This window comes from Camelus ferus, chromosome 17 (assembly GCF_009834535.1).
Source record: "Camelus ferus isolate YT-003-E chromosome 17, BCGSAC_Cfer_1.0, whole genome shotgun sequence".
NCBI lineage: Eukaryota > Metazoa > Chordata > Mammalia > Artiodactyla > Camelidae > Camelus > Camelus ferus.
This window is the reverse complement of record NC_045712.1, coordinates 27,738,052-27,764,539: the sequence shown is the minus strand read 5'-3', so window position 1 is coordinate 27,764,539 and position 26,488 is coordinate 27,738,052. Positions and strand designations below refer to the sequence as shown.

The window sequence follows — 26,488 nt, the reverse complement described above, 5'->3', positions numbered from 1 at the left end:
AACCCATGGAAGATGGGCCCCATGAGGCAGGAACCCAGAACTCTGAGAAAGGGGTGCATCCCTCCGGCAGTCAAGGGAAGAATCCTAAATGTGCTGCTACATATCTGAACTCCTTGAACACAGTCCATCAGACAATGACGCAGCCCTCACGGTCTCTGGCAGCAAGCAGCAGCAAGCAGCTCTCTGGCATTCATGGGACATTTCATGCCCAGTATCACCCACAGACAACAGGTACCACTGAAAGATGAAGTGGACTCTTCAGAAATAAAAGCTGGGAAGAATAAGTAGACTGTAATTGTGGCAGTTCCCCAGAAAAGTACTACCGTTTAAATACAATATTTAATTATGAAGTGGGGAGGGGGGATAAGAAAAGTCCCACACAGGCTACAAGAGATCCCAGCCACATAACGCGCCTCCTCCTGCTTCCCCTTTTTCCCTCCCATGCCTACCTTCAGGAAGCAGGTGATGGGGCCTGTGGCTGGCAGAGTAGAGCTGGGGTTGGGAGATGCTAGCCTGGGGCTTCTCTCACCTCCTGCCTGCGCTCGCTGGATCGGGCAGTTACAGATATTGCTGATACCAAGCATGAGGACATGGTGACAACTGCTAGTGGACCCCCGGGCATGGCCACCACATTCTGACGTGCCGGAGGTGCAGGGCTGCCTGCAGAAGCCCCTTCCAAGCCCAGAGCCCAAGCTGCACTTCTTCCTGCTCTCCCCAGAAGGCATTCCGGGTCTCCTCCTCCTTCTAGGACGGCAGAACAACAGAGCCTGAGCTGCAACCTTCTTCGCACACAGCACACAGGACCCAGTTAGGGGAAGGGCTTGGCCAAGGTCATTGATGAATTCACCGAGGCCTTGGCAGCCTGGCTCCACCCCTGGTTCTTGTTCACGACAAGAGTAAAAGCCAGAGCTCAACGCCTGACCAAGCCAACCAGGAAAGCCCCGACCGCACTTGGACCTGAGCTGACCCAAACCTGACCTCGACCCTCACTCTAACCTACCTCATCCTAAACTCTCACCCTCACTTCAGTCCTAACTCCTAACCCTAACCTGACACTGATCTTGACTCTGATCTTAACCCTAATCCCTAACATTGATCTTGACCCTAACCCTGAACTTATCCCTTCCCCAGTGCCCACGGGAGGGCAGTCCCCACCATTTGCTGACCCCACAGTGGGCAGCTATCCATCTGGGAGCACCGACAGCTGAGGCCAGGTGGCCTTCACTCAGGTTCCTGCTCAGGGAGCATTTGCTTCATATACACAGCATAGCCCCTTCTCTGGGGCTGCAGGGGGCAAGGGGCTGCCCGGGCTACCCTGGCTCCCAGCACCCTCAAGGGTGGTCTGAATAAACAGCCTTTGGTCAGAGCTCTAGCTGTTCACCAGCCCCCACTTTGGATTAGCCATGGACTCAATTTCTTCAGCTCCCCCTCCTCTCTGCCCAGCAAGCACAGGCAGTCTGCTGGTGCCTTTCTGGCAGAGGAGAGCCAGCCCTTTTCACCTGAAGAGGGCTGGGATCTCATTTGATGTGTTCCAGACCATACCCCATGCAGGGAACAGGGCTGGCATCCAGGAGGCTCCTGGCAAGGCTCACTGACTGAAGGAGGGAGGCAGGACTCTCTGGCCCCTGTCTTCTTCAGGAGGATACCAGCTCATCAACCACAACTGGGTTAACAGCTGAAGCCTGGCTACCACATCCTGCAGTGGGAGCTCAATGACCAGCAGCAGATCATTGCATGGAGACGCCTGCCAGACCAGCAACATCGCTGCCAGGTGTGGAAGGGGCCCTGGGCCAGGAGGACCAGACCTGAGCCCCTGGTGCCCTGGAGAGGTCCACCCGAGCCTCAGAGACAGAGAGGACATCTGTCTTTTCTTCCCTTTCTCCTGAGGCTTTGGCAACAACTTCCCGTCTGTTCCTGGCTCAAGTTTGACCGGGCCTCCATTTCCCTGTGGATCCCTGCCTGTCCTGGTCATGCCTGAGGGGCTTCTGTTTGCACAGATGCTACAGGCGCTGCCAGCCTTAAATGCAGACCTGCCCTGGGGACCAAGGACCTTCACAGTCTGGCCTCTCCTGAGTCAAGCTGTTTCCATTCTTGGCTCCCACTGCTATTGACGCCAGCCCAGGGAGAGGTGGTGAGCAGTGTGCCTGCAGAACAGGGGGAAGCGGGCACCCCTCTGTCACACACCAATAAGGTGATGGGGCTGGGGAAGGGGCTCTGGGGAAGAGCTGGGGAGTGAGGACGCTCCTGCCTTGGGACACAGGGCTTCACAGGAGCTGGGAATGTGAGGACAGAGCAGCCTGGGACCCAGTGGGACTGGAGGGGGACATTTCTGGGGACAGAACATCAAGGGGCAGGAGCTGGAGAGCAGGGGGTGGCAGCAGATAAGTTTGACTGTTGAGGGGGAGCAGCGGGCAGGGGAAGCCGAGGTTGAGAAGTTGCCTGAGCCTGCACACAGGGCCAGGGCTGCAGCTGGGGGCGGGGTTGGGTCACCAAGGCAAAAGTGGGTCTCCAGGGCCAGGGCTGTGAGACTCGGACACGTCTGCTCACTGAGAGGTCGTTTAATAACTCTCAGTGTCTCTGTCTTTCTCAGCCCCAAGTCCTGGCCCTCGAGGGCAGGGCAGGAGTGGTCCTTCATAGCCTGTCAGAACGCCACCTGTGGGCTGCCAACGAGCAGCGTCACCCTTGGCCTCTCTCCTCTCTGGCCCTGGTGATCCTCAAGTCCTGACTGAGGTCTACTATGAAGAATTTTACCTCTTCCTCACGATCACTGCTGAAAGCCGAGTCCTCACTCTGGAGAAGAGACAGGGACCAGAAAGATGGAGGGCAGAGGGGGCCTGAACTGGGCCCCTCCAGGCTGCTTCTGATGCCAGCCAGCTCACGGAGGTGCTGGAGTCCCTGGTTACCAACCTGACTTGCAGAGCGGACACCAGTGCTCTCACTGTGGCCGAAGGGGCTCCTGCAGCAACCGGAAGAGATCATCACTGGGGTGTGGACTCGCCTGCCTGTGGGTAGTTATTTCCATCAGCCTCCCAGAGGCACCCACACGGCAGGTGGTGACCTGGCTCCAGGTGTCTCTTCGGTAAAGAAGCACTGCCCGCAGCTGTCAGTTTGCTCACTCACTAATGGCTAATGCGAAGGTTCCTGCCAGCCCTATTGTTTTGTTGAAAGGGTTTGACCCAGCAGCCTGAGCTGCCCTGGAAATCTCCTGAGGGCCTGTCCAGAGGCCCCAGTTCAGTAGGTGCAGGAGATGCCCAGAGAGAGGGTGGGTGGAAGGGTCCTGGTCAATCTGAACTGCAGTGAGCTTCTGCTGATCCTGACGGAGGCCCAGTAGCATGTGGGGTTCTCTGGAGTGAGGCTGCAGCATCGCACCAACTCAGGGCTGCCTTCAGGCACGGCTGTTGTCACTTGTCAAGGGACAGGAACTAGCTGATAACCATTGGAGAGGGCTAACATGCTGGTGAGCTGCCCATGGGATTCTGGATATCCTCACTCTTCATTAGTTCGACTCCCTTCCAGGGACTTCCATGGGACCACCACAGGGGTCTCTGACAAAACCAGAGCCCAAGACCTTTCTGCATTCAAGCTGCCATATTTGGAGGAACCAGCCAGAGAAAGCTCTCCCCCACCCCTTCCCCTGGGGGTGGAAGCGCAGCGGGCCAGCTGAGTCTCTCAGCCCACTGCCCCACATTGTCTCTGAGGGTCTTTCGGACACTGTCCCCATCAGGCTCCTGGAGGGGATTCAGCCTTGGGCTCAGGAGGGCTGGGCTTTCTCAGAGGCCCCCACAGCCCTCCCCTCACAGGCCGAGGTTGGGGCTTCATTTATGGAAGGCACACCTAGAGCCAAGACAGGTGACCCAACGTGCTTACAGTCCAGGATGGGCCTGTCAACTGGGCCCAGCTTGTCCTCCAGAGCTACGGCCCTGCATAAATCCACCCTCTCCCCATGCTGTGCCCCTGGACCACTTCAGAACAGTCACCCTGCCAGAACACTCACATCTCCCGTTAGGGCAGGGGGAGTCCCTGCACGTCACCAGGCCTATCAGGAGGAGAAACTGAGGCCCGGCAGGGATGAAGCCCTCCCCCCCCTCCCCCGACAAGACCCAGCTCTTTTGGTCCCACACTAGACCCACTAATTAAATAAAGTCCTCCCTGCCCCAAGGCACCTGAACCCCCATTGCCTCCCTCCCCAACTCCTGGCAGGTCCTAAACCAGAGGCGCTTGACAGTCAGAGCACAGGCCAGCCTTGTGCCCCTGCTGTCCCTCCTGCACAGAGGCCCACAGAGGTCACAGGTGTGTAATTCCCATGGCACCTGCTGGGGTGAGGCAGTTAAGGTGCGTCTCCTCCCCCCACCTCCTCAGCTTTCTCCAGCACCGCCATGATATGTGGAGCACAGGTCAGAGACCTCCAAGCCCACCCCCTCAACCGCATACCCGACGAGGGGCAGGGCTTGCCAGAGGCCACCCAGTAGGTCGGGTGGAGCTGGAGCTGTTCCTGCTTTGCAGCCCTGAGAGGCCAGATGGCCTTGGGGCAGAGTCGGGAAGGAAGAAGGTCCACAGGAGATGACTCGTGGGAAGAAGGCTCGATAAACAGAGTGGTCACTAGCAGCTTGGAGCCTCTGGCCGGGAATGGAAAAACAGAACGACATGGACTGTGACATGAGAACTTCAGTTACAGCCCAACAGACCAAAGGCAGTCTTCCAGAAGGATGCTAGAATTCAGCAACATGGATGAGAGGTCCTTTACAGACCATCTAGTCCACCATTTTACAGATGGCAACACTGAGGCCCAGAGAGGCTCAGTAACTTGGAGGCAAGGGTCAGGCAGAGGGTGGGAGGAGGGGAAACCACCAGTTCTGGGGCCACGCCCGTCACCCCCCACCCCTCATCCCAGTCAGGACAGCAGCAGCATTTCCTGAGAGAAACCTCATCTCCTCCAAGAGACACCCCCAGGACCCATCCGGCCCTCTGCCCCCTGGGCCACAGGGGCCACGCTGGGCTGCGCTTGCTCCACGAGAATTCTACGGCGGCCCCTCTCAGTTCTGCAGTTTGTCCAGAAGTCAAGCTACCAGGGCTCCTTGGAGTTCCAGCAGCCATATAAGCGGTGCAGCTTCATGTCCTTCTGGATGTGCTCGTAACAGGACTGGCGGGAGAGAGGCAAGGCTGAGGCCAGCTGGCCCCCCTGCTCCCAGCCACGGGCACAGGCCTGATACTGGGTTGCTTCCAGTTGGGCTCAGGAGTGTAGGGCCTGGACTACTATGTCTCCAACTCAGGCCTCAGCCACAGTCTGCAAGGAAATGGGGTCTTCCCTCTCCTATGGTGCTCGGGGATGCAGCCTGGAACACCCTCAGCCCCAGCGAGCTGAGAGCCGGGATGCACTGTGCCCACATCCCCACACCCAGCCCCTTTAAACAAGGGCAGGAGCAGGGGCTCTGTGAGGACCCTTCCCATGGAGACACACATGAGCTGTGAATTTGAGCTTATCCCACGACGGTGTCTGGGGCCGGAAAGGGGTCTGCCCCCGCGGCCAGGGCTTTTCTGCCTGGGCCCACCTCCTCTGCCCCTCACCTCCAGGGCCGTGAGCAGGAAGTCATACAGGCCTCCTGTGTGCATGGGGTCCATCATATCACGGATCAGGTGGATCTCAGCTCCTAGGTGCTGGATTCTGGAGGACAACCGACCCACAGTGAGAGGGAGAAGGGGACCTCTCAGGGACAGGCACCCAGCAGCTGGGAAGGAGCCCTGGTCTGGGAGGCTGGACACCTGGGATGTGGTCTCTGCTCTGCATCTGGCACCCATGGGACTCTGGGTGGGCCACTCTGGGCCTCAGCTTCCTCAACTGTACCAAGTAAGGCTCTGTCCATAAACCCTGACGTTCAAAGACTTCAGAGTGGGCCTTGGTTGAGGGTGGACAGGATGGGAAGGGAAACTCCTGCAGCCCATCCCCAGCTCCCAGCCTGGCTGGGACTCACCGGGCACGTGACACCACATAGATGAGCAGCGGCAGCAGGTCATCCATGGGCAGCTTGTGCTCCTGGCCCAGCACCCGCGACACGGTGGCCTCTATTTCCCCGTACGTCCTCTCCAGCACCTCCAGCTTCTCCCGGGGGTCCACGGTGGTGCTGCAGCAAGGTAGCTGGCTCCAGATCAAGGCCCTCAGGTTCAATCCCAACCAGGGGCCTCAACACTCCTGCCTCCCACCCCACCCTCCCCAGGGTGTAGACTCACATCATCTTCTGCAGACACTCCGTGGCTGACAAGAAGCACTTGTCCCTGACCAGGGAGTATCTCTGTGGTGGGGAAGCAGGTTAGATGAGGTCCCAGTCCCCCAGCTCTGTCACCTCCTCCCTCCCAGGGTCAAGGCTGGCCCTGAGCCCCTCGTCACCCACCCCTTCCCCATCACTGGTTTCAGCATAGCTCTGCCCAAAGGGTTGAGTGACCCAGGGTAAGTCACAGCTCCACTGTAAGCCTCAGTTTACTCAACTGTAAGGTGGGGTAAATGGTCTCCAGGAAGCTGAGCGAATCAAAATGGATAAACATTCTGGTAACATGGATAAACAAAATGGTAACAGCCAATGGTCACTGGGTGCCACCCAGTTCTAAGTGCCAATGTCAATGGCTCTTGAACCCCAGTGCTTGTTGAAACACAGATTCCAAGTTCATTACCTGAGTTTCTGACTCAGTAGGTCTGGTCTGCGTTTCTAACAAGATCTAGGCTGATGCTGCTGGCCTGGCAAGTACACTTTGAGAACCACTGGCCCTTGTGTTCTGGCCTGCTTCCCCCCATGATAATTACATGAGTATTGCAACAGGGAGTACTACCACAGATGGGGAAACTGAGGCATGGAGATCGAGTATCTTGCCCGTGGTCGTACAGCCAGTAAAAGGGGTGAAGCCCACATGTAAGCCTGGTCACAGTGGCTGTGCGCTCACCCACATGGGAGTCAGATGGCACAGAAAGCCCGCCATCTCCTCCATCACCCACCTCTGCCCTGCCCCAGCTCCTCTGCAGCCTCTGACCAGTGACCATGAGGCAGGGAGCTGCTTGGAAGCCTGGGCGAACCTGGGGGCCTCGCTCAGGCTCAGACCTCCCTCTCCCAGGCAGGTGATGGGCTCACTCTCTCACCTGATTGGTCGTCAGTGTGAGGTCCTTGAGGGGCCACAGATGCCTGAAATTTAAGAAGCAAGATGAGAGGTTTTACCAGGATCAGGGGGCAGGGTCTAAGGTCAGAGGGCAAATTTCCTGTGTCCCCATGTCCCCCCGCAGGGCTGAGCACAGGGAAGGGGCAGGGGATACACAATGACATCCCAGAGAGCTTGTGTGGAGCCCAGGAAAGGGGAGGCCAGGAGGGGCTCCTTGAGAGGGCCTCCCTCCATGTGGCCCCAAAACACAAGCAGGACTTGGACACAGTGGAAGATGAAGGCTGTAGGCCAGGGGACCCTCAAGGGCAAAGTCCTGGGGGTCGGGCCAGACAGCAAGGTAGACCAGAGATAGGCCAACAGAGAAAGAGAGAAGTTGCTTCCCTTTATCATGCAGTTGAGCACCTAGATCCAGCCACACCTGAATCTAGTCACACCCAATACACTCTAGAACTTCTTGGGTACATAAGCTAATTAACCTCCCCCCCCTTTTTTTGCTGAAAACAATTTGAGTTGAGTTTGTATCCTCTGCTACACAAGAACTCTGGCAAACGTGGTGTTTGATGGGTGGGAGGGGTGAAGCTTACTTCTGCACGTCCAGGAACTCAAGTAGCTTGGTGTCGGGGAAAAGGCTCAGGTTGGCGATGCCCTGGCTGTAGAGACTATCCTCCCTCTCATGAAGAAGTAGGTAGAGAGTGAAGAGCTCTGAGTAGAAGCTGGGCAGCACAAGGGGCAGCACCAATCCATGCACCTGCAGGTCCCTGAGTGAGAGCCATCAGGACAGGTCGGGGTCAGCAGGGTGATGGTGAGGAATCTACTTGGGTTGCCTTTCAAAGAGCCCACAGAGCTCCTCGTCCACCACAAACAGTGACCCTCCTCCACTCCTGAGAAGATCCTTTCCAGCCTGTTCTTAGTCACATCACAGTCAATTGATATCCAAGACCACTTCATTCTCTCATTTAATTTTGAGAACCAATATGGCAGGTGGGGCAGGATTTTGATCCCCATCTGATTGAATGCAAAACCAGGGCCCTAATGGACATGTGACTTGTGGCAAAGCTCTCAGCAGCCATTCCAGGCGAGTTCGGTTCTGCCTCCTAGTTTTCTGTGATTCCTAGGACTTCGGGGCAAGTGCTCCCTAATGTCTAACCCCATTTCCCATGCCTCCTGCAATGCAATGACAGAAGGGCCTCTCCGATCAGGATCTCCAGGCCTGGAATCTGAAGGCAAATTTTAAGGTTTGGTCTGGGGGGACTGGGAGAGACAGATTTAATAACCCACTTAACTCCTGCCCTGTGTGACCTCCGGCTCAGTCCCTGCCAGACCTCAGTTTCCCCATCTGTGCACAGGGAGAAGGAGGTGCCTGGGGCAGCTGCTCACCATCTGTGCACTCAACAGATGAGGTTGGGACAACATGCTTAGAACAAAGATGCATTTGCTGTATCATGCAGTGCCCCCTCCCAGGTTGATCAAGGAACTGAGGTCATGGGTCCTTCTGATCATCGAAGGGTCAATGAACAATGTTTGGTCAACAGCATGAACCCCAGCACTTCCCCAGAAATGCCCCTTTCCCCTGAGGGAGGCCCCAGGAGCAAAGGTGTGAGGCTGCATCAGGGGAAAGGACCTGCAGACTCCATGGGGGCGGTCACCTTGTCTCTGCATCTTCCTCTTCCTCTGGGGCCTGGCCCTTGCGCTCTAAGGCAACCTGCAGCAGACCCCTGCAAACCAAAGAGAGAGGCGGTGAAACTGCCGTCTCCCACAGAATGCGAGTCTACCCAAGGCCAGGCAGGTGGGCTGCGCCCCCCAGAACCACGGAGCATGAAGTCTGCAGAGCCCAGCCTCCGAAACCTCAGCCATTAGGAGGCTGGAAGTACTGGATGTCCACGCAAGAGTCCTGGAAAGCCATAGCAGAAGGAACTGCAGCGTCTCGAGCTCCTGTGTGTAATGTTTGATGGCATCACAGCTCAGCAAGGACTTGAGATAGGGTCTAAGTCCAGGGTCAGGCTCAGCCTGCAGTGGGGTTAGAGTTCCCCTGGGGTCAAGGGCCAGCCTAGGGCCTGACTGGGGCTTGGACTCTGGCTGCAGGCTGCGGTCAGGCCTTGTTATCACCTCTGACCTCAGTGTGCACCAGCTGCATGCTGACCAATCCACCCTCTGGCAGAGGCTCCACTGCTGCCCAGGCACTAGGAAAGAGCAGAGCCCCACCCTGCTGGGGTCACAGGGCAGTGGCTGTCCCCACGTGCCGCCAAGCTCACCTGTAGGCAGCCCAGAGTTCCCGGGCGTGCTGCTTCACCTCCTCCTGCGCCAGCCCCTGCAGGTGCTTGTTGGCCCCGATGCCTGTGTATGTGGCCTGGAAGGTCAGCATCAGCGTCTGGAGCAGCTTTCCCAGCGGGTGCAGTGAGTTGCTCAGAGCCTGGGCAGGTGAAAAGGCAGCAAAGAGATGCTCAGCACCAGGGGCCGCAGCACAGCATACCCAGGCAAGACCACAAGACTGCTCCCATTTCTTAGATGGGAATACCGAGGCCCTCTCAGAAAGGGCCCACAGGCCTGTCCCCTCTGCTCAGTAACCTCCCCTGGAACCCTCACCTTCCTGAGGTACTGCTGCAGGGCCTCAGGCTCCCGGTGCTGCAGCAGCTCCTCCAGGATGTCCTCCATCCTGCCCACGCAGTCCTCGGGGTGGGTCCTGGGGCACCACGCACATGTGTCTCTCACCGATGCCCGGGCCCACCTCCTCTGGGAAGCCTTCCTCCCTGGCCCACTCAGAGTCCCACTGACCCCAGCACCAGCTCTCTGGATGCCCCGTGGATACACACGCCCATGCACGCCTGGGCCTCACCTCTCGCAGCACAGGTACTCCTGGGACTTGCGCAGCTCCCTCGAGCTCTGCACATGGAAGCCCAGCAGGGCCTCCCGCAGGTCTCCGGGGCAGCCAGCACGAATAAAGTCCCCAAAGGGGCCATAGACGCCCTGCCAGCGGCTTTCCACAGGGAAGGCACCCAGACCCAGCTGCCTGCGATGGAGGTGGCGGGAAACGGGATAGGGATGGACTCATGTTGGGCAGGACCCTGCCCAGCCCTTGGAGAGGTGGGGATATCCCACCCAGCCTAGAGTCAGGGCCTGGGTAGGGCAGATGGACAGAGGAATGCAGAAGGGCCTGACCTCCAGGGCTCCAGGAGGAGAAAGGACAGGCAGAGAAGGGACAGAGAGAATCTACTCCATGATAGAGAAGAGGGAGGGGGCACACAGAGCCCTGGAAATGAGAAAGAAAGAGCTGCAGAGCTGGACACCAAGCCCAGAGAGTGAGGTCTTGGCCTAAGAGAGACCAGGGCCTGAAGCCCAGGATTCCCTTGCCACAAGATCCCACTCTCCCTCCCACCACACCTGGTTCCTTCCCAAGTTTGGCCAACAGGCCCAGGGGTCGGGCTGTGTGTGTGTCTAGTAAACACTGCCCTCCATGTCATGCTCACAGATTTTCCTACACCTGCACCCTACCCAGGCTGGGTAATGTCCCTAGGGTTTGCTGTCCACTTCTAGGTCCTACCGTCAGGGAAAAGAAACATGCAGGGACGATGGGTCAAGTAATCACCTGTATCTCCTCCCCACATCCGAAATGCTAGCTGGCACCATTAGAACCACCACCCACACCTCAACAACATAACAAGAGCCACGACTTGAACACAGTTTTCTAAGGAAGAGCCCTGTCCCTATTCTATCCCCTTCTCAGATATCCTATGATAGGGACAGTGATTCCACTTAACAAGTTTCCTTCTTCATCTTGTCTGCCAGGGAACTCAGAGCCAGGCCAATACATGGTCATAACTGTCGTAGGGCCTACCTGCACTTCCCTTTCTTTTCAGTTCAACTCAGACTTTTATTTCCTATTTTATTCTTGTTTGTCTGTTTTGTTTCATAAACTGCCTTGTACCCTTCCTGGAAAAAAAGTAAGGTCTAAGCAAAGCCTACACATAATATTTTACTCCAGTTTTATGGCATATGGAGTTACGGTTGCATGACCTGAGCTCCCTGAACTCTCCAAAGAGCTAATTGGAAGAACAGAGGAGCCCTTCTAATGAGACCTGAGTCCTTGGGGTGGAGACACAGACACACAGACACACCCCCAGACAGGCTGTGGAATGCACAGCCAGGCTCTCACCTCTTGCAGGTGCTGCTTGGGTCTGGAGGGAGGGCAGCTGTGTCCAGCACGCCCTGCGTATGCAGTCCTCTCCCTGCCCCAGTGCTGAAAGAGCCCTCCAGGGTGATGCCATTGGGGAAGGTGACCTTGCCCTGGAAGTCAGGAGAGGATTACGGGAATGTCTGTCCATCTGTCTGTCCACCTGCCCTTCCATCCAATCATACCTGTCCATCCTGGGTCACAGAGGCTATGGACTGGTGGGCAGCCTTCCCACGATCCATTCAACCTATCCCACCCTGAGAGGCCCATAATCTTCCACCCCTGCAGAAGCCCCTGACCAAGAGCTGTGCCCACCACCAAGGGGCTCATCTCTGAGGTAGGAGATGGGAAGGGAGACAGAGGAGGGACTCAGAGGTCAGAGTGGGGAGGACCACCACTGTGGGGCTGGCATGGGGGTAAGTCCAGAAGTAGGCAGAGGCCTAGGGAGGGCAGGAAGTATGTCTGGCCTTGAGGAGGTCAACTCCTGGCTGCACGGGGCTATCCCATTCACAGCATTCCTGGTCTCCACCCGTTAGATGCCACAGTGACGTCCAGTCATTAGGAAACCAAAATAGTCCCCACATTTTCAAATGCCCCATTAGGGACACAATTGTCTTTTGCTGGGTCAGCTTGGGCAGGAACACACTGAAAGACAATGCCTCCAGGCATTGATGGTGGTGATGAACGGGGTGGATCCCCAACTTGAGGGCAGTAGGGAACACAGCCAGGAGACCACCAGCACCCTCTATACCCAAGGCAAGCCCACCTGTCCCCTCTTGACTCACACCGGATCAAATCACACCTCTGCAGCAGGGAGGGGGTCGCTGTACCTGCCTCCTGGATGTAATGGAGATGGGAGAGCTCCTCCCCTACCTTCAGCCTGTACCCTCAGCCCTGGCTCCAAGCAGGGAGATTAGACTCCAGCCAAGACCTGGGCAGGGAGTGGAGTAGGATCTCAGTGGCTCTCACCTTCCCCAAGAGGGTCAGGCCCCTGGTGAAGGTGCCCTCATACAAGGAGTCATCGTCAGAGAGAAGGATCCCTGGGCCCTAGGGAAGGAAGCCGGGGAGAGAAGCAGCAGCGGGTTAGGAAGGGCCAGAGACCAGGGGTTGGGGGTCAGGGAGGCAGGCAGTGACCCACAGCACAAGGGTCCTGAGCCCTGTCACACCTCCCAGGACTGTGCCTACATGGGATGTAGCCCTTGGCCCAGCCCCATGGACCTCGTCCCTGGGTTACCTTGACCGACACCCAGGGACCTGGCTCTCCCCTCCAGTGGTCTGTCTCAGGAAGCCTCCTGGGGGACCCTTCCTTCCCACCTACAGCTCAGGAAGTGCTGGGCTTCTCCTGAACCATCCCCACTTCCCTGCCGCTGACGCCGGGGACAGTGGAGCTGACCAGGCTCCCTTGCTGCACTGGATGCCAGAAAGCTCAGAGCCAAATGGGATCCAATTTGTGTTCTACTCACTTCTGATTCTATTTTATGTACCTATTCTTGTCTTTTCTTCCTCCTTTAATCCTTTCTAGAACAAAATATAGATAAACAAACAAGCCACAATAACAATAACAGCCATCAGTCCAGAGCCCCACCACGCACCAAGAACCTGGCAGGGTGTGGGTGATGCAGAAGGTGAGGGCTGGTGTGCTGGCTGCTCTCAGCTCTGCCACTCAATAGAATGTGACCTTGGGCAGGTTCTCGGACCTCTCTGAGCCTCACATTTATCACTGACACACTAGGGACAACGACATGACCCCAGAGCTACTGGGAAGATCCCACGAGACCATGCTGGGAGGCTTAGCCCAGAGCTAGGCATCTAGTTAGGGGTCTGGGAAGGTCAGTTGTGGAGGCTGCCGGCATCACCACCACCATGCACTTCACCACTGCTATCTCAGTGATTCCTCACAACAAGCAGTTAACCTGAGCTACCTATGGGAAAACTGAGGCTGGGAGGGGCAGGGACTTGATCGAGGACAGGGTAGGCGGGTGGCAGAACTGGACTCCTGCCCAGGTTCAGGCTCCCTCCAGCACCTGCTCCATCCACCCCTGACTGGCCCCTGCTCAGCTTTGGGACCCCCCAGAGCAGGGAGGCTCCAGAATTCAGCCCGGGTGGAGGGAGAGAGTACCTCACATGGGTCACGCCACTCACCACTATCTTGTCTGCCTGGAAGGTCCCCTGGTAGCAGACGCCCGCCTGGGTGACCATGACCCCTGGGCCATGGCGCTGGTCAGCCTGCCACATGCCAATATAGCGCTCACCCCTGCGGGGGAGTATGGCCAGAGTTGGACCAGAACTGTTCCCATGCACCTTCTCTGTGCTCTGCTGGCATGGGGCTGGGGTTGGGGTGGGGGTCAGATAGGAGCCATGACATGGCCTGAATCCACTCAAGTCAGACATAGGGCGGGTGAGAGGAACAGAGTGTGGAGGAGGGAGGGAGCCTGGCATGGGGAGGGCAACCTGGCAGGCTTTCTGCAGGAGGTGGCGGGAAGTACAGATGGAGTGGGGGTCCATTTACACGTGTGCAGAGCCATGGAGGCAGGAGTGTACGGCAGATATGTGGGGACGCTCGGGGCTCTAGAAGGCCGGGGGCGCACAGGCGGCACAGCAAAGGCGAGGTCAGAGGAGCAGGCAAGGCCTCAAATGCCAGGCCAAGGACCCCAGGCTTTGTCTCATAGCCCAGAAAGCCTAGAAGGGTTGTGATCCTTTGATGGGAACAGATCAGAGGATCAGAAACTCCTCCAACAGAGCAAGGAGAGGCCAGGAGGTGGGAGGGCTCCTGCAGTCAGGGAGGTCAGGGGTCCCTCATCCTCAGCTCAGCAACAACCAAGGAGTGGAGAGGAAGTGAGGGGCTTCAGAGAGGCCCTGGGGACAGACAGAGTGGACCCACTGACAACAGGGAACCCAGGCCCTGAGGCACTTGGTCTGCAAGGGTCCTCTCTGCCTCCTCAGTCCCGTGGGGGAAGTGGGGGGCTGCGGGGAGCTCACCTGTCACTGTCCTCCTCGATGCCATAGCCGCTCCTCTGACCCCTCTCCCAGTGGCCTGTGTACTTGCAGGGCTGAGGGGCCTGAGGGGCGCTCTCGAGGACCCCAAATCCATGCCGCAGGCCCTCTTGGAAGTAGCCCTTGTACACCTCGTTGGTGCTGTACCTGGAAAGGACCACCAGTGGCTCGCCCTGCCTCCCAGAGCTCAGCCCAGGGGATGTGCCTGTCCCACAAGCCCACCCCGCCATCAGGCCGGGAGTCACTTACTCACAGATGCCATAGCCGCACATGCTGCCTTCCCGCCAGTGGCACTTGTAACAGTCAAACTTGTCCTCGGAGGCCTGGGGCACCAGGCGGATGCCAAAGCTGTCAGTGTGGGTGGGTGGGGAGGGAATTCGGCACAGGGCCTGAGACACCCATCACACTCCCTTTATGCCACCCAGAAGTGTCCCTGCCTCCAAGGGGGCCTCCTCAGATGATGAGAATCTGACAGGTGCTCAGACCCTTTTTCTTCCCAAGGGCCCCTCAGGACGCCTCGCCTCCACCCCACCCACCCAACCCCCCATGCACCCTGGGAGGGCTTTCTGGCCCTGGGCCACTCCCTCATGACCCGTCCCCTCCTCAGGGCTTAGTTTCCCCTTTCGGACAGCAAGGGGAGCTGGAACAGATGGCCTCTAAGTTCCTGCCTGAGGTTTGGGAATTTAGGACAGGGCCAGGCTGGTGATGGCAGTGGGGGAGGAAACCACTGCCTGCCCAACACAGTCCCACATCAGCCCCAGCCTTACCCGTGTTCCAGGCCCTGGCAGAAATCTCCCACATGATTCTGCCCATCTGGCCACTTCAGGGTTCCCCTGGAACACAAGTTGAGGTCCACAGGCATCAGGCCCACCAGACCCATCCTTCCACACACACAGGATCCCCAGCCAGCCTCCACCCTCTCTGAGACCTCAACTCCCCTTGGACTGGACTCTCTGCCCCTACCTGGTCCTCTTCTCTGAGCTCTATGAGCCCACAGGGGCTCTCAGCCCTTTCTTACTCCTGCCATAACTGACCCAGCAGCCTCACAGAGCACACTCCACACCCAACAGAGGGAGCTCTGGAAGCAACCAGGTTCCCTTATCCCCTTGACCAAAAGGAAGCTCAGAGCTAAACTTCAAGCTCAAGCCAAGTGCTAGTCAGTGGGATCCTTACCACCCTCTCCTTCTGTGACATGGCATTGCTTTTTCTGTGTTTCTGCTCACAAGCTTCCTTACACCCTTTCTGGAAGCAGGCATGGTATCAGAATCTAGTGGAATGCTTGCAAGTGTAACCTCAGTGAGTCCTTTCTGCTTTCTGGGCCCTGGTTTCTCTGGCTGTAGCATAGGGTGGTGCCACACGTTCTTCAAAAGCCTACCTGCCTGTGGGGTCCTGGAGACCTGCAATTGAGACCAGGCTTACTCTAGAACCTGCTCTGAGACCTTGGGCAAGTCATGCCAGTCTCTGGGCCTTCGTTTCCCTACCTCTAAAGGGGGTGACAACACTCCCCTAGAGCATTCTTATAAAGATTAATGAAGACAGAATGTCTGCAGACCATTTTTACCACCACCAGACAATGCTGCGTAGACATGAGAATTATTCTTTCACCCGCCTGAGAACAGAACGGTAACTGCAGGTCCCACAGGCCGGCTACCTGATGTCTGCCCCACGCTCTCCAGCGTCACCGCCAATATGACTGTATTTGGCACAGACCTACTATGGGCCAGGTCCTGTCCAAGAGGACTTAAGAGAGACTCTGGGAGACAAACAGAATTGACCACAGGGAATAACAGCCTTTGGTTCATGTCCCAAGGCAATTAGGCCCATCCGGGTCCCATCTGCCCCTCAGACTCCCAGAAGGATCCAACACTGCCTTGCTTGGCCCAGAGCCTCAGGTCACTCACTTGCCATGGGGCCTGCCCCAGTACCACTCGCCCTCGTAGGTGGCCTGGCAGAAGCGGCCCTCTGCGTAGAAGGTGTATGCTCCACAGCGGCAGGTGGGGGGTTCGGAAGGCTCAGGGCCCGCCCCCAGCACCGGGAAGTCCTTCTTCCCACGCAAGGCCTGGCACACAGCCTGGGTAACCTTCCACTGCCAGGCCACCTGGGGGGACAGGGAAACACAGGACAGGTCACTGCTGCTGGAGGCAGCCTCTCTAGGAAGCCTTCTGGGGTGGCTCCAGGTACCCCCCATCGCCTTCTGTCACTTGGGGGAAATTTCAACTGCTCCACGCTGTTCCCTAGGCTTCATCCAGACCTGAGATGCTTGTCTGCAGTTTCAGAACCTGCCCGGAGGGGCCAAACAAAACCACTAGACAGGAGTCAACAAAGGCCCCAGTCCTGGCTTCACAAAGAAAAACACCTGTTCTCTACAGCATTCTGATGCCTGAGCCTGGGCTGACTGCTGACCCACTCTGACCATGACCCCAGAGGCCTGACACTCCCAAGGAGCCTCCAGGGTTGTCCCCTGGAGCCGCCTTCCTTCACTCCCCTCAACCCACTCCCCAAATTCATAGTTCACCCACATTCACCTGGCCCTCGGGGTCCTTGGAGCAAAAGGAGAACGCTTCCTCGGGTGTGAGAAGGTGAAACGTGCACCTAGACAGACAGAAGTGACGGGTAGGCCCCAGCTCTGTCCAGGAGGGTGCTGGGGGAGGGCTCAAGTCCGAGCCCTGGGGTGCAGGCAGGTTTCATGGGGTGGAGGGAGGGAAGGCCTGGGTGTCGCTGGTTAGGAGTGCTCACCCGTCCTGCCCAGGTTCCACCCACATCAGCTTCAGATCAAAGGTGTGGACATTGTTGCCCTGGAAGAAGATGGGGCACAGGTGTCGTCCAGAGCCTAGACATTCACCTGCTCCTCTGGTCTGGCCTTGCTCCCATGCACCAGCCTGCTGGGCTGTCCCCAGGCTGTGCTCAACCTAGCATGCCCAGCACTGAGTCCCTCACCACCCCTGCCTGTTCCCTATCTTCAAGAGAGCACCTCTACCTCCCAGACAGCACCTTTATCTCCCTTCCCACCTGAAGGCCTGGTGGGAAACCTGGGATCAGTTCCCCCCACACTCCCTACATCCTGCTCCATCAGGGTCACCAGAGTAGTCTTCTGGAAAAGCAGCTTGGACCCTGTCAGCCCCTGCTGGAAACCTCCCTAGGGTCCCTACTGCCTGGGGGATGGAGACCTCACTGCTGAGCCTGACACCTGAGCCTCACGAACCACTCTGGCTCACGTGCACCCCACCTCACCCTCTCCGCACGTACCCACACCTCCAGCTCTCCCCAAACTCTCCCCAGTCTGAGCCTTTGCTTGTGCTGTCCTTCTACTGGAGTGCCATCCCTGCTCTGAGAACCAGACTGAATGTCCCTTCCTCTGGGAGATTTTGTGGCGCGACCTCCTGCCTGCCCCACTGCCACAGGTGGAGGCGACACCAGGCCCAGGCCTGAAGGGGAGGAGAAGTGCACCAGACACAAGCCATAGACAAGAGAGGGTCCAGCAGAGACAACAGGGCGTGCTAAGCTCCAGAGGTGGGAAAGCACTCAGGACCTTTAAGTGGCAGTATCTCCTCAGTGTACCTGGAGCACAGAGGGTGAAGCCAGGAGTGGAAGGGAAACTTAAACTGAGTCAAAACCCCAAAACCAGACTTTGGGAGATACAAGTTTGGTAGAGCATGTAGGGGAGTTCCAGGCTGACATTCCAGGGGACCAGAGAAGACACTGATGTGGCTATCACAAGGGCGGCATGAGTTCAGGCGGAACTGAGCACAGTCAAGTTACAGGACACATAACAATCCCAAACCCCAGGCCTGGCTCTCCTGACTTCTGTAATGCCGAGAGCCCAGGCCCTGCTGCTGCTTCTCTAGAAGCCTTGAAATGCCCTGAATGGTTCGTCCAGAACCTTCTCAGCCACTACGGGCCACCCATGACCTCCATCCAGGATTCCTTTTCTATTGTAGGAAAGAACTGAGAGTTGTCTGGCATCTGCTGAGGGACAAACTCATTCACAATTATCCCATTTTCCAAATAAGGAAGCCAAGCTGAAGACATTTAGCAGGGGCGCCAGCTGGGGAGCGCTGAGGCTGGGTGCCCCTCGAGTAGCCTCTCCCCACAGCCCACACTGCTTCAGGGATGGCTCCACCTGCTGCCCCCACCCCAGCACCTTGCCCTTCCGCCCCATCACCCCCACCCCGGGCCCAAGTTCTCACTTCCACTTACGTGTCTCTTCCCCACTCCTTTTTTCTACCACCCCTAGACCCCCACTGTGGTCCCAAGGCCTCCTTCCAGCCCCCGCCCTCACCTGCAGCAGGACAAGGGCATCATCAAAGAGCAGCGCGCGCTCTGCCCGCAGCGGGGTGACCGTCACGGGTGAGTCCTGGCTATCTTGCAAGAGTCGGCGAGCAGGGGTGCAGAGCACATCCTGGTGAGGCGAGGAGGGAGGTGCAAGAATCAGGGACCCCTGTCCTGGACACTGCCGGCCACTCCACTGCCTGCCTCTGCCCCAGACACCTCCCTCGCACTCTGAGCAACTCCTGGAGGCCCCCAAGTCCGTGATGGGCACTGGGGCTCTGAGGTAGGGGGTGTCATTCCTGGCTCCTCCCAGCAGGACAGCACAACATCTCTTGAAGCCTCACTTTGTCCTCCTCCACCCCATCTCGAGCCACGGCCCCAGTCAATCCCACCAACACTCATTTAGGGTTCTACCACCTCTGCTTCTTTTTGGCTAGTCTTATCCCCTTCACTTGTCCTCCTAACAGTCGGCACTGGGCTCCAAGCCTGTTACGCCCTCTCAGGGCACCGAGAACTCTCCCCCCTGCAGGGACAGTACAGGCCGTGGTGGGCAGTGATGCAGGGGTGTGATCATTCAGCGATATCCCAGGAGAGAGGGTGAAGTCTGCTGACCACCCTTCCCCAGAGCCTGCAGCTCACATCCTGGCCCAGGAGGCACTCAGCAAATGGGTGAGGATGGCTGGACAGAAGGAACTCAGACACCTGCTTCAGCCCCCACCCTCCAGATGGGGAGGCTCAGGTGCAGAGAACACAGCAGGAAGCTCGAGCCATCTGGCCGGCCCCTGGCCGACAGGAACCTCTTCCTTGACCGCCCCTCAGGCTTTGAACTCACCCTCAGACGGCTGCTCAAGGTGTGCCAGAGGGCCTGCGTGGCCAAGGCCTGGTCCAGCGCCTGCCTCATGAAGGACTGCAGGTTCCCAAAGAGAGTGGCTGCGTGTACCACCAGCTCTCGGGTGGGGTCACGCTGCGGGGGGACAGAGAAGCCAGGGCAAGGGGCTTATAAGAACCTGCCCCCACCCTGTGATGGCTGCCCCATCCTTGGCCTGGCCCCAGCTGGTCAGGAGGTCTCGGTCTAAACCAAAGTTTGCCTTTTTAGCCTTCCCAGCTCCTCCTCCAGGGAGGGGCCTGTTGGAGGATGCTCCCAGGGGATTCAGAACTATTCAATGATTCCCCCACCTGGGTCCTCTTACCCAGTACCTGATTCTACATCTGCTCTCTGGGCCTCTGTTGACTCATGTACCTGAGATACCCCAGGGCAAGTTCACATCCCTTCAAACCCCCTAGAACGGGGCTCTGTCCCTAAGGCATGGTCAGGTCCTTCTCAAACCAGGGTTCCAGAGTAAGGCAGGTCCCCTGAGCCAGGACCCCATTTCTGCCTCCCTTAGCCTCAGCTTTCCCACAGGAGATAGGCCTGGTAACCAGTACCTGCCCCACCCCCAACCTCGTCACCCCTGCTACCTACCTCGCCGACAGTGTCCCCAAGTCTCAGCAGGAGGAGCACGTACTGCTGCACGTGATGGGTAAGCGGCTGGCGGAGGGCCTGGCCCAGTGCCGTGCCCACCGAGCCCTCTGAACTCATGCCCGACAGGAGCTGCCGCAGCTCCTTCCACTGGCTCCGCCAGTACTCGCTGAGTGGAGGGAAGGCCACACAGCCCGTCACTCTCCCCTCCTCCGTTTCCGCACCCACCACCTTCGACCCCCTGCCTGGCTAATGTCCCAGATCCCAAATATCTCTCCCACCAGGAAAACAGTGGCTGAGTCACCCCCTTGGAGACCTGGTAGCAGTATCTCAGAGTTTGAAGGGATCACTGATTACAACTGCCCACTCTGAGTGGGAATGCTTCCCGGCCTCAGGGTCGCTCCTCCCCAAGCTGGTATCCAGATTCTGCTCAAGGCCTCACTAGGCTTCCCTCCCTCTCTTCCGATGTGGATCAGCGTGTTGATAGAACCGGGAGTGCTCAGGACAAGTCCCCAGGGTCATGACACTTGCTGCTCTGGGGATGGGGCTTCCCCAAGCCCTCCCTCCCAAACACCCCCCAACTCAGAGGCCCACTGCAGCACCCCCATGCTCACCTCCTCCTCTTTGCTGCTTTCTGAAAGGCCTGCACCGCCACACAGCTTGTGTAGGAATCAATGTACCTGCAGGCAGCACATGGGACACCTTGCAGGCCCAACCCCCAGCTCCAAACCCAAGTCCCTGCCCTTCTGGGGTCCCCAGATCCCACCCACTGAGTGGCTGCAGCCCTGAGGACCTGGCTCTGGGCACTGGTGACCTTGAGTCCTGACTGACCCAACTAGACAATTCTAACTCAAAGCCCTTCTTCCCTGGGAGACCCCCAAGCTCAGATCTGGGGTGTCTGAGCCTGACGCCAGCCTAACATCCGAATCCCAAATCTTTGCGGAAGCCTGACTTAGGCGAGTCCCAATGTCAGCCCCATCCCCGCCTCGGCTGTCTTACTCCATGTGGACCTGCAGGACGCGGTCAGCGCTGTGCAGCAGCAGCAGGGATTCCAGACCAGTAGAGTCCGGGTGGTGCAGCCTCTCCCGCAGTGACTGCAGGCTTTCCTCAGTCACCTTGCACAGTTGCTGGGAGCTATTCTGCAGCTGCTGCAGGAGCCGGAGGCACTCTCTGCCCCAGGAGTCTGAGGGGTCTGGGGCTGGGGCAGGAGCACAGGCACACTGTGAGGGGAACAGGGCTGCTCCACCTTCCAGGGAGCACACAGAGGCCCCGTGTGGCCACCCAAGGGCAAGCAGCACCCATAACCCTGGAGCTGCAGTCAGGGTCCCACATCCCTTGGAACAGGACTAGAAACCAATGTTCCCCCTTGAGTTCTGCAGGGGACGGGCAGGCTGGAGCAGTGGGCGGCACCCTTGTGAAGTAAACAGGGGCACGTGTCCACTGCCTCACTAAACAGGGGCAGCACTGATGACCTAGGGCCACCAAGTACACTAATTCCCCAAGTCTCTGAGCTTCCTCAGGTCTGGAACATTGAGTCATAGGGTCCGGTAGTCTCCTACATTCACAGATGCACCAACAAAGCCCCCAAGAGGAAGGCACCTGCCCAAGGTGACTGGTCACTTCACAAGTGAGATCCACGCTGGAAGTAAAACCTGGGCATCTTGCCTTTTAGTCATGCCCTGGGTGAAAGCAGGATGAGAATCCAGGCCTGTGCCCTGGAAGAGGTAGAATATTGTCTCCATTCACAGTAGGTCTGGCCTAGCATGGGGTTCATGACCTGGCCCCTCAGGGTCCCTTTGAGAAGGGAGCAGCCAACAACCACCAGGGCAAGGGCCCTGGTCACATCAGAAGATGGTCATACCAAATGTCACTGCTCCATTTACAGTTGAGAAAGCTGCAGCTCAGAAGGTCCAACAAGGGGAGGAGTCCTGTTGGATGGTTCCTGCACCCCGCACCCTCCCCACTGGAGAGCCGAGACTCACCAGCTGTGAGCAGGGGCTGGAGGACAAGGCTGTTGATGCGGGTAAGGGTTTCCGAGAAGACCTCCTCCAGCCGCAGCAGGGCTGCCTCCTCAGGGCTGCACATGGCCAGGGTGCCGGACTCAGGGCCTGTGAACCGGGCATAGATTAGAGTGAATAGCAGTGGTGGGAGCAGGTTCAGTGCCCATCCTCCCAGGCTATGCTCAGAAGAAAGGCCCATGATCACTGTACCTTGGAATTGAGCAATGAGCCCAGGTCATCCCAAAGGGGAGTTCCTGAACTGGTCAGTGACCCCTGCCTGCTCTCCACCTGAGTCCAGATGAGGGGAGCCTGAAGGAGTGGGAGAGAGGGCTCAGAACTGCCAAAGGAAGCATTCCTTTTTACCCCAAAAGGCAGGTGCTCTTCAAGCCTAGTTCTGGCCGGCTCATTCCTGTGCTCAAACACCCACCAAGGTTCCCAAGGGCTCAGAGTAATACCTAGAGAGTGGTGCTCTGACCTAGTCCCCTCTCCACTGGATCTCTGGAATGTCAGAGGAGCCCAGCCTTTTTCTTAAGGCCATGGCTCAGGAGCCCCCATCACCCAGTAGGGCTGTGTAAGCAAGGAGAGGTCTGCGGGGAGAGGGGAATAGCCTACTGGAGCCTTGAGCATGGGCAGGAAATAAAGAGGCAGAGAGGAAGACAAAATGTGCAGGTGAAGAACCATGAAAGCAAAGTCTGATGGGCATGAAGTCCACAGTGGACCACCAAGAGCTGCCCATGCAGCTGATGGAGGAGCCATGGAGGGCCTCAGAGTGAGGGAGTGGTGGGATCCAAAGTCAGATCTGGGGAGATGGTGCCAAGCAGTGAGAAGGTGAGGTCAGCACGGGCAGGAGCCAGACCCTCCTGGCTGACCCTGCAGGATGGGTCCCACTCAAGATGTGGGGGCCATGGGGGTGGACAGGTCTTTGGACTTTCTGCCCTGGAGAGAGAGACCCTCCAAGCAGACAGGATCTCCTGGGAATGCAGCCTCCTGACTGGAGAGAGGGGTAGCAAGGGGCCTGGGTTCAAACCCAGCCCCCACAGCCAGGTTGCAGCCTCCAATCAGATACAGCCCTTTCCTATCCGACCTGGCAAGAGGTCATCTGCCCAGGTGACCAAACCATATGCCTCGGGGTTGAGAGTTAGAGAGTCTTTTAACCCAAGACCCTCAGGTTCTGCCTCTCCCTGGCTCTGACACTCTGAGGCTCCAAGTTAGTTGACCTAGGTTAGGCTGGAGACAAAACTGAGGCAGCCAATGATCGGAAGGCGACACAGATTAGACCAAAAGAGCAAATGGGAAGGGTTCTTATCCCTCCCTCCCCACCCAGACTCAAGGACACCAATGAGCATTCTAGGTCCCTGGCAGAGCCTGCAGTTCCTAGGGAATTGGCTCTGGGGCAGAATGGGGCGGGTGCCTGAGAATTCTGGCCAAGGCCCAAGCCCAGACATTCCTGCCCCACCTTTCCTGCTGCTGTTGCTTCAGGAGGGTGAGGCCTTGGGAGGGAGAGGCAGGAAGGGGAAGCAGCTGGACATCCAGCTGCAGCCTCTCTCTACTGGCCCCTGCAGCAGCCCCAGCCCCCTGTGGGTCTCCAGGCAGACCAGGAAAGCCAAGCCAAGGGGTCAGTGGTGCAACAAGTGTAGCCTGGGCCCATCTGCCTCTCACCTGTGTCTCCAGAAACCAGTGGAATGGAAAGGCCCTTTGGGAAGTGGCCTTTCCACCCTCAGCTGGCAGTCTGCTGGGGTCTGGGCTGAGAGGTGAAGACACTGGCTAAAGGTAAAGGGAGGAGGGTAAAGCCAGGATGGGAGGTGCAGACTAGGAACCAGATCAGGATGAGCTGAGAGGCCTTGAATATCAGATCCCCTACACTCACACTTACCTGGGGATCATCCCAACCAATGCCACGCCCAGGGCGCTCCTCTCCCTCTCAGGCTTCCTCCCTTTCCCCCTACGGGGGCAGGCAGCTGCTCTCCTACCCCTGACCCATGGATCACACCTCAGCAGCTCCCAGACGGCCTTCTTCTGACCCCCACCCAGCTATTCAGCCCTGGCCATCCCCCAGCTTATCCACAGCCATGCCTTAATCACCTCCTCTATGAAACGGGGTCTGACTAGACCACAGCTTTTCAAAATATTTTAGTCTTCCCTAGAAAGGATAAACTGGCAGAGTGGAGCTGCTCTAGGTATGGAGATCTGATCCTCAGCCTCCCTTAACTCTCAACGCAGCCAGGGGCCCCTCAGGATGAGTCTTACAGACCCAAACTGGCAACACTACTCTGGGACCCATCCAGGTCTGTGGCCCCAAAGGCATCCCTAATCCTAGGGAACTGAGTCACATTGCCCAGAGGAAAGGTCAGAGGTTAAGCGTGGCTGGTGAGGTGGTGGGTTGGGGGGAAGACTGCAGCTGAGGCTCGACATCTGGTCTGGTGGCCCCAAGAGCCCCTGCTCCAGGCTAAGGAGTTTTGGGGCTTCATCCTGGAGGCGATGTGGAGAGTGTGAGGGCAGGGACCAGGCCAGGCATGAGTGTACCTGAGTGTACATGTTGTCAGGGGAGGAGGAAGAGGTGCTGAACCTACCACAACAGGGACCCAGCAGAAGTCTCCCCCCTCAAACCCCATTCCCACCTCCAACTCACTCCTCTCTGGTCAAGAGCATGGCCTCCTAACCCTTTTGCTCCAACCAGTTTTAAGGTTTCTTAGTAATAGCTGCACATGATGTACTTATGGGGAAACTGAGGCCCAGGAAGGCATGAGAGGGCCCAGAGATACTAACTGTAGAGCATGTACAGAGCTCCGATCCAGGCCTCTGGCTCCCAGTCCCACCAAGGTCACTAGAGCTAGGTGGTTCAAGAAGGCTTGGCAACTCACCTGAGGGCACACAGCAAGCACGTAGGCTCTCCAGGCAGCCTTCATGTTCACCATGGGGCGGGTGAGGATAGACCAGCTAGTCTTAACGTGCCCAGGTGAGTCAGCTGCCTGTCCCTGTAGCAATCTAACCAGCAGTCAGACCTGCTCTATTCCTTGCATTCCTGGCCTCTGACCATGCTGGGTCCCTCTCAGGCAGGGTCACTGAGGCCTCCCCCGCCCTTTCCAAGGCCTGGCCCCTCAGGCCCCTTGGCCACACCCTGTCATGGCACCCACTGTTATTTCCTGGTCTGGACAGGCAAGGAAGTGCTGCCTTTCCTGAGCTGTGTTTTAACCCCCTTGATCAAGCAGCAAGCTCAGTGGTAGACAGAGGAGGGAGGGGCTGTCCAAGGGAGGGGGCGCTGAGCTGTCATAGCTCACCCCTCACAGTCTCCACCTCGACCTCTTCTCTGCACCCTTCCTCTGCCCCTCCTTGACTCCAAGGCTTCTTGTCCTAGACCCCATCCCTCACCCTCCCAATCTCTCCAGTCGCATTCTTCACAGCTTTCTTTCCTTTCCCCGGCCAGGCACACGCAGTTACTCTAATTTACCAAACATGGGGTCCTGTTCCAGCCATCAGGCATTTGCCCATGCCGTTCTCACTGCAGGCAACACCAGTCGGTGTCACCTCCTCCTGGCAGTCTCTCAGGCTGGGTGAGGCCCCGCGGGGTCGCCCTACGGCCCAGGCAAGTCCTTAGGCACTACCTTCGTGCCAGGCACGGCTCTGGGGCTGGGCGGGGGGTGGGGGGAGCTGTCCCTGCGCTGCCCCTAAAGCCGAGCTGGGTGACCGCGGGGCGGGGAGGACGAAGCTGAACCCCGCTGGGACAGAGGGGCCTTCGGACAAATTCAGACGGCTCTGGGTGTGAGTGCCTCCGGGGACCGAGGAGTCGCGGAGTGTCGGCTACACGGCGGCCCGGGGGGGCACCGAGGCGACAGTCCCACCTGCAGCGAGGAAAGCGGGGGCAGAGGAGCCCGTCCCCAGACGCGCGACGTCCACCCCGCCCTTACCTGTGCGGTGCGGGGCCCCGCGCCGGGAGTGCCGCGGCGGTCGCTGGCTCGCGGACGCCCGCCCTCCGCCGCCCGCCCCGCCCCCGTGCCCGCCGGCCCCGCCCCGCCCCGCCTTGGGGTGTCGCTTGGGGTGGGAGGCTTGGGGCCCGCCTAGGAGGAGGCGGGAAGTGGCGTCCGTCAGCCCCTGCGCACGAGGTTTCTCCCGTGGTCTCCGTCTGGCGTCCTCCAGGATCCCTACGCTCCTGGGACCCAGAGTCGGTGGGGAAAGGAGGAGAGGAAAGGGAGCTTAATCTCCCCACCCCCCTCTCTCCCACCCTCCCCGCCACACACACACACACACACACACACACACACACACACACACACACACACACTCTTACGCCCAGGAGAGAAGGGCCATGTCTGGGAGGCGACCTCGGCTTCCCTGTCCCAGCCCCCTCGGGCCCCTACCCCCATTCTGACGTTCTGCCTGCCTGGGTGCAACCCCATGACCTCCTCGACCCCCACCAGTCACCAGAGTCCAGCAGAAGAGGAGCGCCGGGTAGGTTGGTGA

At 58.2% G+C, this 26,488-nt stretch overlaps 1 protein-coding gene across 9 annotated transcripts; it reads right to left on the bottom strand.

Moving 5' to 3' along the window:
* Positions 1-285: 285 nt before the first annotated feature.
* On the bottom strand, positions 286-26,022 carry ALS2CL (ALS2 C-terminal like). Of its 9 annotated transcripts, none has more exons than XM_032458675.1 (27): positions 25,936-26,012; positions 22,241-22,339; positions 22,013-22,138; positions 21,030-21,250; positions 20,645-20,710; positions 20,034-20,199; positions 19,404-19,535; positions 18,582-18,701; positions 17,039-17,097; positions 16,828-16,894; positions 16,204-16,400; positions 15,070-15,135; positions 14,552-14,650; positions 14,288-14,449; positions 13,451-13,562; positions 12,278-12,355; positions 11,291-11,421; positions 9,974-10,147; positions 9,724-9,820; positions 9,393-9,550; positions 8,787-8,855; positions 7,725-7,898; positions 7,124-7,166; positions 6,226-6,287; positions 5,970-6,119; positions 5,566-5,662; positions 5,003-5,140 (listed from the first exon to the last, which is right to left on the bottom strand). In XM_032458675.1, the coding sequence occupies exons 4-27, from the start codon at positions 21,032-21,034 to the stop codon at positions 5,063-5,065; spliced, it is 2,562 nt and encodes an 853-aa protein (XP_032314566.1). In that variant the 5' UTR covers positions 21,035-21,250; positions 22,013-22,138; positions 22,241-22,339; positions 25,936-26,012; the 3' UTR covers positions 5,003-5,062. The 9 variants fall into 9 exon arrangements, with proteins under 9 accessions (XP_032314560.1, XP_032314566.1, XP_032314564.1 ...); XM_032458673.1 differs by having other exon boundaries at positions 21,030-21,228; positions 25,936-26,011; XM_032458671.1 differs by lacking the exon at positions 25,936-26,012 and adding an exon at positions 24,892-25,915.
* Between the last annotated feature and the right edge of the window lie 466 nt (positions 26,023-26,488).

Bases quoted from the DNA above. Each gene is read 5' to 3' on its own strand.
- ALS2CL (XM_032458671.1), bottom strand. From the start codon at position 24,945: ATGGTGAACATGAAGGCTGCCTGGAGAGCCTACGTGCTTGCTGTGTGC. The intron at 16,895-17,038 runs GTGAGCACTCCT...CTGTCTGTCTAG, and splicing joins GTGGAACCTGGGCAGGACGG to GTGCACGTTTCACCTTCTCA. The intron at 13,563-14,287 runs GTGAGCTCCCCG...ACTCCCCCGCAG, and splicing joins ATCGAGGAGGACAGTGACAG to GGGTGAGCGCTATATTGGCA.